This window comes from Bactrocera neohumeralis, chromosome 2 (assembly GCF_024586455.1).
Source record: "Bactrocera neohumeralis isolate Rockhampton chromosome 2, APGP_CSIRO_Bneo_wtdbg2-racon-allhic-juicebox.fasta_v2, whole genome shotgun sequence".
NCBI lineage: Eukaryota > Metazoa > Arthropoda > Insecta > Diptera > Tephritidae > Bactrocera > Bactrocera neohumeralis.
The window spans coordinates 85,903,446-85,920,692 of record NC_065919.1 but is presented as its reverse complement, the minus strand read 5'-3'; the positions used below and the strand labels follow the sequence as shown (position 1 = coordinate 85,920,692).

The window sequence follows — 17,247 nt, the reverse complement described above, 5'->3', positions numbered from 1 at the left end:
TTTCGCTCACGAGAAATGTAATTCAGCTGTAAGGCTCCTTCTTTTTCTATTTCTGGTGCTTGATTGTGCTTTGCTTTTTATTTGCTCTCTTCTTCTACCTTCTTCCGCCTGGAGCCTACACCTCTCGTTCGTTCGCATTTTTCTTCGGCAACAACAAGTCTCGAAGGTGTTAATCCGTTTTAGCGTTCAAGTTGCACAAACACTTGGCAGCTGCATGAAAGCTGCTCAAATTACTTTTCAGCCATGTTTACGGCCCAACAATAACAATAACACAACAAACAGCAGTTCGCAAGCAGTTCGTGCAACACACAACTAAGAAAATATTTATCCTTCGGTTTGGCATTACCGTTTTCGGTCGTATTTATTTTTCATGCTTACTTTATTGCCACTTCTAAGCGATTGTTGCAACTTGCTGCTTTTCTGCCCAACAACTTTAGTTGCCACTTTTTTCTTCGTCTTCGTGTTCGCCTTTTTAGCAGCGTGAAATGTTGCACCAACAGCAAAGTAGTTAACAGCCCACTCAATTTAATTTACCACACACACACATAAATAAAAATGTACTTATAGTTTTAGTACACACAAACACACACACACTCATATCAGCAAAACCCGCTTGCTTTATAGGCTAACAAATCACACTTTTGTTTTCTCACGTTCTTCTTTGCAGCCCTCGAGTTGTCTGTCCGACAAGGAAGAGGATGAAATTTACGGTTTTGGTTATGGTGTTTTTGCACCGCGTGTTGCACGCGGCGGCCTCACACAGCAGCAGCAGCTACTACAACAGCACACCTTGCAGCAGCAACAACAGGCGCAAGCAGCACAACAACAACAGCAGCAGCAATTACCATTAGTGCCAGGTAGCCAACAGCATTTGCAACAGCAGCAACAACAACACCAGCATCAAGCCCTACAAGCCCATCAAACACTCCCGCCGAATGTAGCACACTTGAATTTCCTGCAGCAAAAGTAAGTTGAAGGTGTTGCCAACCACATTTAAGTGCAAAAATACACACACACAAATAACACGAAATTTCTAATTCTGCTTTGTCCTCTTCTAATTACAGTTGCTTAAGTCCAAGATCAGCGTATTTCTACGAATTTCCACCTAATGCAGGTAAGTTTCCGATTTATTACCAACTAAAAATGGCAGAAAATACGTGGGTGGGTTAAAGAGTTTGGTAGCAGTTTAGAATTAGGAGTTACTTGTAATGTGTTTTTGTTTCATTTGTTTACTCGAACTTACAACTTTTGAGTTTTCGAACATTTAAAACATTAACCAACTGCAAACCAAAGGCAGCTATTAGCTTCTAACCCTTTTTTGTTCCCTTCCAATCATTCCTTAGTCGACCTTTTATAATTTACACTGTTTTAATGAAAACGAATCACTAATCTACAAGAGGGAAATATGATACGCGATACTAATGTGTACGTCAGTTACCATATGTGAAGTCTCTTGCTCTTAATTTATTTGCTCGACTTCCAATTTTTAGACCGATTCCTCGGAGACGGGATCGTTCCGCATTCTTCGGAAACTTTTTTTCCTATTGTCGTATGTTCGCAGTAGTATAATTTTAGTGCCAACAGTCGATGTATGATACCTGAGAACCCGCGGAATCACCGTGCTTTCGAGACTATTTGTGGCCACGGTTTTGTTTCAAAAACTTGTTTGTTTGAAGAAATTAGTTGGTTTATGCTTTACATATTGATCAGTTGATATGAAAATATGTCCAACCAAAATAAAGTACTTTTCATAACCGTTGAACACTGGGAAGCACTGGGGACACACTAGTGTTCCAACACTGGATATCTGGTACCTGAGAACACAACCCTATAGAGGGCGGCTGTTCTGCTACTCACATACCAACCATTCCAGGCCATTCAGCTCCTTCAAGGGTTGTTTGATGCAGTGGACCTTAGAGAAACACGTTAGCCGGATGAGAAGGGACATATTCCACGGCTCCCAATACTCCACCTTAAAAGATATTAAGCAGCTGGGTGGATTGAGAGAAGTCGCTGAAGAAGAGATGCAGTGAGCTTTTTTGCGAATGGGTCGAAGCTAGGAGGGAAGTCGGGGAAGGAGAGCCTCTGTAAAGTCAATCTTAGCTTTGGGCTACCAGAATAATGTAGCGTTTTTCAGGCGGAAGTAGCTGTGCGCTCAAAGCTAGAAGAGGTATGTCTGTCTTCACCAGAAATGGCATCAAGTTACTTCTCCAGCGTACTCGTTTGGGGGCCAGGACATAGCAGAACCGTTGCAAACTACAAAGCCGACGAGCTAGCCAGAGGGGGCACTCTTGCTTCGCTTACATCAGAATGAGACCGAGTTGGATCTTCATTGGCATCTCGTGTTTTAATATGAGACCAATGGACCTCGCGTGCGCTGGTTAACGAACCGCTACCACTTTTAGCCTGGAGTAGAATGTAGCTAAATGGCTTGCCCTTAACGAAGTTTATTTTGCCGCAATAGCAGTTCTTAGTGGACATTGTCCAACATTGTCCCTTCATGCGGAAAGGTTAAAAATGCTGCCGGACAAAAGTTTTCAAAGTTATATAGAGAAGGGTGAGGTAGAAATAACCATGGACTTTCTACTCCATTATCCAGCATTTGCAAGATTGAGAATGAAAAATCTCGGCAGTCTTGCCTTAGCCGAACCAAGAAACATAACTGAAATTAGCCGCCTCAATAAATTTGTAGGAAATTCAAATCGCTTAGTCTATTCATATGGGTCTTCCGATGCATTATGTCGAAGAGTTTTTAGACGTTCTAATCTGTCCAAGTGAGATCGCTGTCAGGAACGACCTCTGAATCTAACCCAAATATACAAATTTAAACAAAAATTGTTTCCTCGTACTAACTGCGTTCAGTTAACTAAATTATCTGTGTATTTTTATTTACTTTTTTGCAGAAGGTCGCGAGACCAAGAAACGTACCACCTTAGCGAGACTTCTAAAGGGTCTGAAAACTGTAAATCGACGAGACCGAAGTAATCAACAAACCGCCGCACAAGTGAGGGTAAGTAAAAACAAGTACTATAATATTAATAAATATAAGAAAATTTGCAACACGGAGTACTCTAGTTCAGGGATCAGATATTACATGGAGTTGGCACATACTAGTGAATTGTGGACTAAGCAGAACGATCTAAACCAACCCTTACTAGATATTTGGACAATATTTTTATCTTCGTATTGTAAGCCTATAAAAAGAGCGCATTTATCTATTGCTCCTTCATTCTCAGCAGTCTTCGTCAGGCAACCGCTATCGCACAACACTTTCTTCTAAAGCTTTACAAGTCGCTGCGAATTTCTTATGTACTCATGTGCCAACCAGTGTTGCCAATGGTGTTGCTTTATCGCTTTAAGAATTTCGGGGCATTCGTAAAACTTGTAGGGGCGAAGTAGTAGAACTAGCAAAACCAAACTTTAGTATTTTCTTGCATGATATTTGCAAATTGCGCCGCGGCACTAAAACAAGCGTTTGAGTCGTCTTTAAATGGCGTCCATATACATTTCCATCAAATATCCTGTTCTGTCGCTGCTGCTCCTTGTTGAAAGAGTTTTAAGACCGAAGACATAGTGTGCCACATCAATAATGCACACACTACAGAAACACGAATATTTAGCTATAAAAGGCGAGCGTTTTTTACGCGCATGTGAGTTGCGCAAGTGCGCGCTTATTGCCGCTACAAAATGCTGCGCTAAATTTTTCATGAGCTGCTTTTTCCGCTTGCCCCATCTTAAGGAGACAAATACGCCACGACCACCTCCAATCAAATACGCTGGAGTTTGCTCTTTAAATGCTTGTTGGCAAAATTTCTGTTTACATTCTCTTAGCTTTTAGGGGTTCATCGCTGCACTTTGTTTTTGCTGTTATTGCCGTGTTTATATTGCCACTGAAATCGAGCGCCGCACATGCCGCTACTCCGCTGTGCTGCGCGCTTATTCTTTTGTTGTCATATTTAATCTACACCCTAGGGACATGCAAATTTTTGCTCAACACACACACACACACACACGCACATGTGTACAGGTGTTGGTATGCGCTTGTGTATGTGCCGCAACATTGGAGCGCCTGCCGCCTACCACACCGCGCCAATGTCCGACCATCTTCCGCGCTGCCGCAAATGTTTACAATGTAAAGGTTAAACGCGCCGCCGCCGCCGCTCCCTGCGCTCGTTTATCTGCTATTCCAAAAGGATTCATTGAAGACGTTTTCTTTCTTTGATTAAACCAACATTTGCCAGGGGAAACATAAAAGGCGCAAGAAGGCGACGTAAATATTCCGGCATACTCGTAGAAGAAAGAACTGCGAAGTTTCTTGGCAATGAAACGGTTGCAGTGGCGCTGACTTGGCGATGGCATTGGCCGCCGCGATAGCGCACAGCGAGCAAACAAGCGCGCAACACCCCTTCCTCACACGTTGCACATATACACTCTAACCAAACGAAGTCATAAATAACGCGAAAGGATAGAAGACACGCATCTGAAGATAAATATTGTTTGCTTGTCTGTATATATGTGTATGTATGGGTGTGTGTAAGGTATGACACCTGCGTCCGCAAAAACGCTATTGAAAAGCTGCCAACACAAAAAGGGGATAACGCTCAGCTCAGGTGGTTGGTCGCCGCAAAAGGCGGAAGCCGTAAATTCAGCAGCAGCAAAGTGCGATTAGGCTGCCAACACCAGCCGCTGAGGGTTCCTGCAATTCGGTTTCACTTTACAAATGTCTAATTAAAAAATGAAGAGCGGCGCTTTGAGCAGGCGATGAATGCAGCGCGCGAGATTATGAGAAAAAATTACAGCGATCTAAAATTTTACGATAAGCATTTCTTTTGTGCGCCGACCCTTGTCTCAGCTTAATTATATGATATATTTGAGTGTCTGTAAGGTTCAGCAGCGGCGCTGTTATCAAGTCGCAGCGTATGTTTCACGGATTTATTAAAATCTGTTTGTTTTGAATTGGCCACAGCGGACACATTGCCAGTAAATTATTTGCAAGTTGAAAATATTTTTGCTTTTAGACAAAGCCAAATTAATAATTAAACAAAATAAACGAAATGGCGGTATGAGATAATAAAAGGACAAATATTTCGAGAGAAATTTCGGGAACAAAATTTTCCTGAAGCGATGTAATGCTAAAGCAATGTTGGGTGATGGCGCTTTAAATTTGCTTTAAAATAGAGGAAAGGCAGACCAAGCTAAACATTTCTAAAAAATTATTTTTTTTGTTTTGCATATTTTGATACTTTATAATTTTAAAAATAACAAACAAAAATTTTAAATTAATATCTATTCAATTTGGCTACAGTTATACTAGCGCGAAGACAAATCTTCTGATCACTTTGATTTTTTCTGCTTATTTTCATATGTTTATCTGTACAACGACTAACCACTTTTTCGATTTATGAAAGAGATAATTGATGGCCCAAAAACTATCCCACTTCTGAGCAACATTCGAAATTTTTTTCCAATTTCTGCCATTTTCTTAAATTTTTGTATTTTTTATTAAACACAGTTCATTATATAGGCAATACTTTACAAATTTTCAGTGAGTTCAAAAAATAATGTTTTCCAAAATGTAGGTAGCGTTTACTGGATAAAATGTTGTAGTTGTAGATAATACAATGGTTTTTTTTATTGTTGACAATACTTTATCCAATCTCCACTTGGCAATTATTGACAATTTCAATTTGCAACCAAATTTTCCGCATATTCCAAAGCAAGCGACCTCCAGGCATATTGGAGAAGCCGTATAAAATTTTTTCTTGACTTTAACTGTTTTCTTCAATTTTGACTTTCATTAGAGCCCAAACATGCTCCAGTGTATTGGCGCCTGGTGACTGTGATGGCCAATCTAAAGTAACAAGATGTTTATTCTTCTTTCCATTCAATACAGAGTTTGCTTCAATGATTTGGATCATTGCCTTCTTGCAGTAACCAATTATAGTTATTTTTGCCGTAAGGCATTTCAAATGACTTCCGTAAAATATAATTTTATTATTCTAACAGCACTAAAAGTTTTTTTAAAGCACTTGAAAGCCCAAAATCGATGAGATAAAAGCAATCAATAAACATGAACCTTTTTAGGGATTCTTAACACTTCATTGAGTAAATGTTTGTTCGTTTGTTCATTTCATTGAGTAACTGAAGTTTCTTGACCAAACATGTCTCATGAAGTTGAATAACACAAAAGTTGGTCCATCTGCAAATATTTCATTGCTCCAATCAGTATTCCTGCGCCCAATTTAACCTTTTTTCAATGGGCGTTTTTGAAAGTATGAATTTGATTACAGTACTTCTGCGTTTTATATCAGATCTCAGAAATCTTTTCAGAATTCTAAATAATTCTCTAAATTAAGCAGTGGTTGCTTCTCAAAACGAAGAACAATGCTTCACGTGCTTTCTCCCTCTTCCAGACTGGTCATCGTTTATAGTTTTATTCATAATGGTCAGACCGCCTCTTGCCAATTATACAACTCGTATTAATATACTCTGCAGTTTTTTTAGTAGTCCATTTGGGATTTTTAGGGTGCTTCGCTGGAATCGCTACCTCAAACTTTTGTTATATCGAGCATTAATTTTTCCTATTTCACGCGTGAACTGGCACATTAAGAAAATCGAAAAAATCTTACCGAATCGTACGCATCATTGATCGTAATTTAACATGTGTCAGTTTGGAAAAAAATAAATAAAGTTTTCTATGAAGTGATCCTGCTAAGAAAAAAACTCTATTTTTGAACGCAACGTAATCTTCTTCTTTTTAACCGCGCTGTTAGCCGATGGAGAACTTTTTTGTTAATAACTTGAGGAAATAGTAAATACCTCTTTTAATTTTTTCATTTTAGAATATTTTCTGAATAATATTCCGCAACATTTTAAAACATTTTTCGCAACAGTTTCTTTTTAAGTTCCAAAAACTATCTTTCTTAACAGTAATTAAAACGGATATGTCCCTTAAATAAAGTCCAAGATCTGATTTTGATTGTCCAAGTGTGATCGGCAGATGTTTGGTTCATAGTTCAATACAAACTTTTTTACTTCAACAACTGTTGGCTTAGTAATGAAAATGTTCAAAGACCAGTCGCCTAAAATATGCTAAGAGTTTTACATAATTTTCGCAAAAGATCTAAAGTAACTTTATTGATGAAGCAAGTCTAGAGTGACTTAACATGTGAGTTTACCATTTTCGCTAAATTAAAGGGATGTTGAAATTTTTTTGATCTAATTATGTCCGATTTGCATAGAAACGCTCTCCTAGGATTTCTTTAACTGGTTAAGAGATTCTACTCAGCAGCTAATACAAAACGATAGAGTATTGATATCAGAAACCGTTTTTTGAGTATCACCTAATCATTTTTCTGTATTTTACTGACATTTTTTAGCATAAATTGCTTCAGTTTATCCATAATACCTTTATGTTTCGTGACTAGAAATATGATAAATAATTAATAAATATTTTTCGCAAATTTTTAGGCGGCGAATGAACGACTGAGACATTTTCAAACAATGAATGGAGGACAACACCAAAGCTTTGAAGAGACAATCCACAGGGTAAGTTGATAAAATTTTATTAATTAATAGAGTATAAAAATGTGCCACTGTTTATAAGCAAAAAAAACCTTAATTTTTATAAACAGAGAGTATAATTAAAAAAAAAAAAAACAAAAGGCTTTCAAAAGTTCGCACGGAAAATGTTTGCTTAAGATGTATTTTTTGCTGTCAGACACAAAAATCAAAATTTTGTTCAATCAGGTTTCAGGTTTATGAAACAATTTCGTATATAGGGGCATATTTTTTACCGAGATCACATAGATTTGTTTGCAGTTATTTGTTTCTTGAGATTCCCTTTTTTTGATATTATAACTTTTTTATGAAACGATAGTTATAGTCAGCATTCTTGGTCCGAAATTTTAATTTTACACTCTGCTATAAGTTTGTTTTTTAAAGCTTTAGAAGAGGTGTCTATAGAAACTACTCGGAGGTCCGAAAAAAGTAGCTGACAATAAGGAAGATTTTTCTGCGTACAAGGGCTTTAAATTTATTTATTCAAAATTTTATTATTAAGATAAATGAATACACCTGATGAGTAAAGAACTAGTCATAAGTTTAATTTTTGACAAAATGGTGGGTTTCCACGAAAAGGTCGTTTTTTGTTAAAGAAATGTGCACTGATTGGCTTAAAATATTGAAATTATTAGAAAAATATAATTCCCTTGATCATTATATGGCACATAAACTATCTGCGTGTAAAACTTTATTTTAACTGTAAAGCTGTTCAGGAGAATATACATCCAAACGCCAAAATTATTTGCCGATCGATTTTTTAAAATATAACACATCACGAATAGATGTCTCCCGAATACAATCATTTTATTTGTGTTTTCTTGTTTCAGCGCAATTTTTTGTACATCCTCTCCAGTATTTACACCCCTTAGTTTAGTACGATTCATTCAATTGAAATCCTTTTAAAGCGATTGCAAACACTTTTCTTACTACTCATTAACATGCAAAGCCTTCAATTCCACAAATTTACAAGGAAAATCAGAAATTCGATATTATTGAACTGAATTAGTTATGCACCCTTTTATCGCTTACATTTGCGCAAGGGTTCACTACTCTGAAAATGAAATGCTTTTGCGGCGATTTTAGAAAATAAACAGATTTTGTTCAACATGGCGTATGAGTAACCTCTGAGATTTAACATTTTTCCACAAAACAGGAGTGACAGTCCACTCAATATACAAAAATCCACCAGATTGCAGGGAAAGTTTGAATGCGGTGGGCATTCAATTTATTCTTTCAACGAGACATTACAGGGAAATCTGCATTAACCCTATAAGAGCTGCGTTCAAACACCGTATCACTCACAAGCAACAGCACTGCCACCCTATGAATTTTTTTATTTCAATTTTATTTAAGTAAAAACAACAAAAATATATTTATTCAAGTCTGTTTGCTATTAAATTTGTTGAAACCCGGATTAGCAGATAAAAATCGTGTTTAAAAATGTATTTCATTCCCCTAATCTCGACATTTTTGTGGCTTGTGGGAGGGAAGTGTGTATCTTGAAGCAGCTCCAGCATCCACCACACCAACCAAGCTGCAATGTAATAAAAATAAAAGCAACTAATAACACAAAAACAACAACAACTCACCTGAGTGTCAGTGGCGTAATGACATTGTCGCACGGCGCTGAGGGTGTAGCCGGCAACAGCGAGTTGTATGCAATATTTAAAAGTTCATTGCCGTCGACATTCATTATTAATGACAACAGCAACAATAACAACAACAAAAACGTCACAGCCGCTGTGCATAACACGACCGAGAACACAGCTCCCGTGCGCCGTGCGCATGAAATTGCAACAACGGCAACAAACGAGAAATAAAAGTAACAGCCCACAGGTGGCGAGGCGTGGAGCGGAGACAAGCCCAACACAGTGCGCACACACATCCCAACATGCGCGTTGCGCCACCAGCCAGACAGCTGCCGTGCAATGAAGATATGAGCATAAGAAAGTGCGGTGGCATAACGGCGCTGCTGGGCAGGTGCGCCAGCCAGCCACGGTGTAGCGTGTATTGTCGTTACATGTTGTTACCGTTTTTCTAGTGTTTCTTGCTGTTCCTGTCATTGCATTTATTATGCATATTCTCCTCAGACACTGCCATAACTTGCTCATGAAAATAAAAACAAAATAAAAAACAAGAAATAAAAGAAAACGCGCTGCGTTCCGTTGGGGCGCTGCATATTGTTGTTGTGCTTGTTGAGTCGTGTATGCTAACCGAAAATATGCCTGAACCTGCTGCATAAATTAGACTTTTCTGTGCACGGCAACAAACTCGAAACAAAGTTTGACTGGCAGAACTTGTTGTTGTTGCATGTTTTGTTGTCACAGTCACACCCCACACATGCAACAGCATCCATAGTTCACACCACCTGCGAGCTTGACTCAAAGGCACGAACTTCGGCGCCTCAGCGCTGTAATTTCTGCGCAATTTTTAAGCGCGTTAAGCTGTTTTTGCTGTTGTTGTATTGTTATCACTCGCCTGGCACTATACTACTTCTTATCTGCAGCCTATACCACTCGCGCGCCTAAGCTTGTAGTGCATATTATTGCCAGCTGTCGGCGCCGTGCGCTAGCTGCCGTCGTGTTGTTGTATTGGATGCAGCTTGTTGTTGCCTTATTTTGTCAATTCATGCACACAATTGCGCTACTTAAGCGTATTTTCGGCAGCGCCTTCATTCCGGCACACCACGCTGCCAATGATGGCATTTAAGGTAACCGTATTGCAGATGCTGCCTTCGTCGCCACCAATGCCACCAACGCCACCACCACCGCTTTGTAAGTGTTTGTTTCAACTTTCAGCAAGTGCATGCACAAAAAGCGGAATATTTACAGTGTGCTCTCCTCACACACACACACACAGTTGCAGGCGTGACGCTCCTCACATCGTCTGTGCCTACAGGGCGTATGAGTGCTCGCACTGCCTGGCTGCCGGTTGACAAGTGTTTCGCATACGCCGTGTCCTCACGCTGCAAAGTTTAAAACTTTTTTTCTTTTTGTTGTTTTGGTTACGCTATTTTTGAATACTCATTACACTGGTAGTGGTGCTCTTCAGTTGCGCCCATAAGTATGCACATAAATTTATTTACTTTATTTGCATGCTGTTGCCTTACAAAGAGCGAACTTTTGACTGCCAAATAAAAATTTTGGTTTTCTGCAGGCCTTCTTTTAGCATTAAGTATATATTTAGCTCATTTTTGCATCATCAAAGTGCTACTTTCGCTTTCGAGTGCCATTAAAATGCTGGAAATTTTAAAATATTTCGTATGTGTTTTCCATTTTCAGCTGAAAGTACAAGAAGCAATGCGCAAAAAGGAGAAATTCCAACGCGAACACGAAGAGGTAAGACTGCATTAAATAAACAATTTTTGATTAAATTTAAAAGATTTTAAAAATTTATATGATTGCATAGACTTTTAAGAATTTATGTATATATAATTTAGAGAAGATATCAACTAAATATTGAAAAAATATAAATAACGCCAATTTAAGATTTCCCGAGTTATCAACATCAGGATTTTACTAAAAAGTATTAGTCAATTACAATGTTATTTTATTTTTAATATTTTATTTGTTTATAATTTTAAGTTCACATAGTAGGTCTCATTTGGTTCAGTATTATATAATATTTATATTTTAATTATTCTATAATATTTTTGACATGCTGCAGTTGTTTATGGTTTGATATAGTCACATGCCAGACAGTATGGTTTAATTATGCAATGAACTCAAAACAAAAATAAACCAACAACACCAAAAAATATGTAGTCAGCTTTTTTAGTGTTATTTAGAATTTATTTCTGAAATAATATATTTTTTAAATTTTTTGTTAGTCTTACCTCTCAAAATACTATGCTAGAACTTCAAGTTTAATTTTCAATTTTTTTTTTTTAAATCAGCTTTTTCATTTTACACATTTTTCTCAATACTACACATTTCGAATTTGTGGACAAGGGACCCGATTAATATCAAATTCTTTTAGCCAATTCGTTTTTTTTAATTTGAATAAAAACCGAATTTTGCCTATCCGAAAACAACCAAATTTTCGAAAAACAATTCAATATTATTTTTAAAACGCTTCCATTTTGTCAATTTTTTGTTTTTTTTTTTCGTTGCCTTTTTTTGTTTATTTATTCATTGAGTTATCCATCCTAAAAGTTGAGCGGTAAAAAGCTATGTACTCATCGCCATCATTTCTACCCTTTTGTTCATCTGAAAAATAATATAATGATGGAAAATTTCGATTTTTTATTTTTTGTTGCTTCATGTGATACAGAGAAATTTAATCCCTCATTGTGTGATTTAATTTCTGTGAGTAAACTTTTTTTTAATCATATTCTTGATGTGGGCTATTGAAAAATTTGAAATTTTTTAGTTGCCGTGTTTTTAGCAACAGAGTTACGTAACATTGCATATATGCATATATATATATATATATATATATTGTATGCAATGTCATTCAAAAAATCTAAAAAAAAATGACAAGTAACTTACTGAACGGACATGCTCTTTATTTTATTGAATAAAAATGGACAAAATTATTTTTACAATAAATTGAAATTTATTTGATATTAAATTTTTTGAAACAATTTCTTGCTTTACGTACATTCGACACAACTTGGTAATTTGCAAGTGACTCGAGTGTCATCCCATGTTAGCCAGGGATCCATATGGTTCAACCATACTTCATTTTCAGGAATGATGCAACTTCTCTGGTGCTTTCTCTAGAAATAAAGTATAAGGGTTATACTTATATTATTTATATGTGGCAAGTAAATATATTGTTTTGCCTTTAGTAAAAGAGTTTTTGATAATTCTGAAGGCCTTCCACGTGGTGTTGCAGTTTTCCCGCAGAGTTTTACACCTACTTTCAGGTAAAAATCTGCCAAATTTTGACTCTATTTCCTTTTTTGTTGCCCACTCGTTTATACAATATAATAGCAAAACATTCGCCTCAGCCGTCTCAACCAAATGGTGAAAAATACGTACCAATTCTTAGAGCATATTTTGATTTCTTAGCAAACCGTACAACTGATTGTTCTGCAGTTTTGCCACAATAGCTTGAAATCTCTCCAGGAAACTATAGATATATGAAAATTATCCAACTTTGCAACATATTCAAGGGATTCTTCGCGTGTTTTCTTCATCATAATTTTCTCGTCCGAAAACTTTAAATTGGAAATTCGGTTCCGACCAACTGTTTCCAGTGAATAAATTTCTCATTTACCTGGGGCAATCACCAGTGGCAATAATGTGTAGTAATTTTGTTGTTTTTTTGTGGTAGAATATCCCTTAGTAATCTTATAACTATATTGGCACTTTATCCCAAATCAATTTCATCAGGCTGTTGTTTTCTTGGCCAATACATATTTCGAAGTTGTAATTATATCCAGATATACCAGCCAAAACATATGTATAACTTAAATCCCCATTTACATTTAGTATATCAGAATTGTTCATCAGCAGATAAGCATCTCTCGAAAGGAATTGATTTAAATTTTTCTACCAAATGGTTTACAAGAGGGCGTAATTTTTAGTCGATCGAAACTGGCATCATTTTTGTCTTTCATTTCATCATTATTGTTGAAATGCAACATTGATTTAATTTCTTCGAATTTATTCACTGACATAGTGTCCTGTATTCATTTGTTGCCTACTATTGGCGTCCAAGATCTTCGATTATTAGGGATTTGAACAATAGACATCACAATACATATCCCTAAAAACTTTTTTAGATCTTATATTTTCCATTTTCTCTGGAAATTTTTAATAAGTGTGTAAAATTGATTGATGAACTATTAACTCCATGAGATCATCTGAAAAAAATACAAAAAGTAGCTGCACGGGCCAGCAAAATTTAAAAAATCTGGCGGTAGCTGTTCGTTGCCTTTAAAACCTTTTTAATCAACCTTTTTGATCAAAATAATTTAAAGACCTATCAGATAGAAGAAATCACCATTAAAAGCTTGCTTCTTTTATTGAGCTCCGCTTAGAAGTATTTAATTTCCAACGTCTTCTATGGGTTTTAGAGGTATATTCCGGCAACAGTACATCTATAAAGCAAGCGACTTCCTAATAGCTCATCTCATGACTGGAGTCGCTCAAGAATCTCTTGATTTTCCTTGAATATAATATTTGAATTTCACTTCCATTAAAAATCAAAATTTATTTGTTGCAGCTTAACGTAAGCAAGCACAAACACAATTTTCGAAATACTATCACCCGGCCATACAAGTACATACTTGCACTGCCTCCTTCATATGGCTTGCTAAGCTTAAACTGCTGCTTTTTTGTTTAAACATAAATAATGCAGTCTAATTTACTAGACCAAAAGACAAATGACACATTTTCACTTTCCTTGCACGCAAATAAATTACAATCTCGCAAACTTCGGTCTCTCGCTGCTTTATGCCATGTAGTAGTGGTCAACCGCAGCACACGCATACAACGACAACAACAACTACATAAATACATAAACAAAAGCCCGAAAGAGCGCTCGCCTGAGCATTGCAAATAATAAATACAAAATTGGCTTGGAAAAGTGAGCGGCTGTGTGCAGTTATTCGAAGTTAGAAGTTCAAGTGTGTTGCCTCAGTGCTTTGCTGGCCGCCCTGCAGGAAAACTGCAGCCTAACTTTTCTTAATTAACTGCATGCATTACAATACAAGTTGGCAAACATTAGAGGTTAGTGCAGTGAGACTAAGGGCGAAGAGTGTGAATGAAAGAAGGCTAAAAAAAAATATAAATAACAAAATTTTGAATAATTTTTAAAAATTTGGAAACATTTTTCAGCCCCTTAATTTCCCTTAGTTCCCCGCCAGTACATGCTATTCGTTATCTTGCCACCAGCTTACCTGCTCAGCTTACTCTTAATCCATATTCGGTCCGGCCTATTCGCACGCTTACTCGACAGGCAGCAATAAAATCTATTGTTTATGTGCCACCACAGCACCACACACACACACACTCACTACTGTATGCGTGCATCAACCACAGTGGCGTACAAAAGTGGAGAGCTGTGATAGATTGCACACGTAGAGCCTGGCATTGTTGGCATTGTTGGTCGGGCAACGAAAGTGTTAGCTAGATTAAATCTAATGTAAGCGAAACTTTTTAGACATGTAAGAGAAATTAAACCGAAATAAAACCAAACAAAGATTTATAAACCGCCCTGCGCCTGAAGTTATGCTAAGAAGCGAGCGAGTATTCGTAGCAACTGAAAGCACACACACATATGGATACAATTGCCACGTAAAGGCTCTGTGGCAGAAGTTGTTATGCTGCTGTAGTTCACTCTAAGAACAACGAGCCGAAGCTCTCGAAGAGCACGTCGCTGGAATGCTGCAATTACTGTCTTACACTTGCCATTGTTGTTGTTGTTATTGTTGCTGTTGCAAATACAAAGCAACAAAAATAAATTCGAAAAACTGTAACAAAATAATCAAAGTGAGGCAAGTTAAAGTACATATGAGACAACAACAAAAACTGCCGTTACTTTGCTTGCACATGCATATTCTATGAGTTATTGTAATTGCTGCTATGCTTGGCTTCCCTGCCATGTTGTGGCCACTGCTTTTGGCTGGCTGTTGCTCCTCTTGCTGCTGCTGCTCCTGCTGCAGTGGCTGCTGGAACTTTTAGTGCCAACACACAGACGCACACACTGTATGTGTATACTATATGTGCCTATGCCTTCACCTATCTATCTGTCTATGTGTGTAATGACAGTTATTTGTGTGCTGCTGGAGCACTTTATACCCTGCTATTGTTGTTGTTGTTTTTCTTTTTGTCTCCCCATTGTTATATACGCTTGTGTTTGTTGTTGTCGCACGACTTAGCAGTCTCACATTAAAATCTGCACCCCTCCCCAAAAACACTTTGCGCCACTAGCAGCTCTATTATTGCTGCCATCAGACATGTATGTTTGTATGTGTGTGTGTGTGTGTGCTTGTGTTGTGTACTCTTCAAACGCCTACAAACTGCCATGTAGACAATGCCTCTTACGCCCCTCCACACTCTCTGAGTTGTTGCGCGGCAATGGACAGTCGCTCAGTCATTTATTTGGCAGCGAGGCGGCAGCGCTGGCGGCGCATGCAATATTCATTTTCCAACAAATGACTGCAATTTACTCGACTCTTCTTCTTTTTCGCCACTCGCTCAAGTGCGGGATGCTCGCGCGGAGGTTAGAAGTGTGCACAGGTATCTTGTTTGTAGGCATTGTTTGTGTAGTGATTATGTATGAAAAGGTGATTGCCCGCGCACTCATGCCTCTGTAAGACACGCTGTATCTCTTTGTAAGGCATCTCTGCGGTGATAAAATCTTCGTTTTATTTAATTACTGCGAGTAATAAACAAGTAAGAATTCTATTATTCGAAACTACAGTTATGTACTGTCGTGGTTTTTATTTACATAGACTTAATTTAATTTTGTTTGTTTAGTTTGAGTTTCTGTTATGAACAATTTTTTCCAGGGCCGGTCTTTCAATTGTCATTTAAGCTACAAAATTTCAGAAAACTTAAAGCTCATCGTTTATAAAATAACAGTTAAGGTTTTATAGCTTTCATTTCTCTTCTGATTTTTCTTCATTATCTTGACTACAATTATATTCCAAACAGTGTATATTAAGTGTTTGTCACGAAATTCGTAAAAGAATGTAGCATATTTTCCAAATAAGGAAAAATATTGCTCCATCTGTGCGTAGAGTAATGATCAGTAACACTCCGAGAGCAAAGCAAGATTCGTCTTTTTATAGCCGAGTTTACAACAGCTCGCCAGTCGTTCTTCCTTTTGGCTGATTTTCGCCAATTGGAGATTCCAACTGTAGCTCCACTTAATCTTTCCAACGGAGTGGGTGGCCTTTTCGTCTACTTCCTCTGGCAGATACTGCGTCGAATCCTTTTAGAGCTGAAATATTTTCGTCTCACTTTCTTCGCTTCTTTAGCCAACCTGAAGAAAGCAGAACCAATGTTCTTTTGCCTTTTCCGAAAACCAATGGAGCTTGAAATGCCGTCCTTCAGCTGCCTTACACCGAGTTGCAGATGTCTGCTCTCAGAGAATAGGAGTGCAAGTCGAGTAGAAAATCGTTCGACTGTCTGTTATGATTGCAGCTTCTCGACGTCGAACCTTTCTTGTGTTTGCTCATGTGCGTTTTTTGCTGCACAGAGGCGGGTGCGAATCTTGGCTGCAACAAGATAGTGGTTCGAGTCAATGCTATAACCTCGGAGCTTACGCACGTCTAAAACACTGGAAACGTGTCTTCCGTCTACCATAACATGGTGGATCTAGTTGGTGGTCTTTCGATCCGGAGACAGCCAAGTAGCTTGGTAAATTTTTCTATGCTGGAACCTAGTACTACAGACAAACATATTTCGGGCCCCTTCTAAGTCGATCAGCCTCAACCCATTTGGCAATGTTTCATCATGGAGGCTGAATTTACAAACCGTTGTGTCACCAAACACGATCAGCGATATCTTAAAGAACTTCGCTTTGTTGTAGATTGTGTATAGAAGTTCATCCACCGGGGTGAATGTCAAGACTCGACGAAGAAGTCGCAAACGCAGCGCACAACCCTGTGTAGGAATTGGTCATCTTCTCACTTTACCCTCAGGATACTTGGTCTAAGACCGGAAGTCGTGAGCTGCTTGAGCCACACATTAAAAGAATCGTTTAGTGCCACTCCCAAGAGGATGG

The 17,247-nt window shown here is 37.8% G+C and overlaps 1 protein-coding gene across 2 annotated transcripts in view; it reads left to right on the top strand.

Annotated features, from left to right (window-relative positions):
• LOC126758899 (uncharacterized) overlaps positions 1-17,247 on the top strand; it is a 393,248-nt gene that overhangs the window by 348,204 nt on the left and 27,797 nt on the right. For both annotated transcript variants that reach the window (XM_050473344.1, XM_050473339.1), the window contains exons 4-8: positions 668-966; positions 1,065-1,114; positions 2,904-3,010; positions 7,471-7,548; positions 10,845-10,901. In XM_050473344.1, coding sequence (XP_050329301.1) covers positions 668-966; positions 1,065-1,114; positions 2,904-3,010; positions 7,471-7,548; positions 10,845-10,901 — 591 coding nt within the window. The remainder of the gene's footprint in view (positions 1-667; positions 967-1,064; positions 1,115-2,903; positions 3,011-7,470; positions 7,549-10,844; positions 10,902-17,247) is intronic.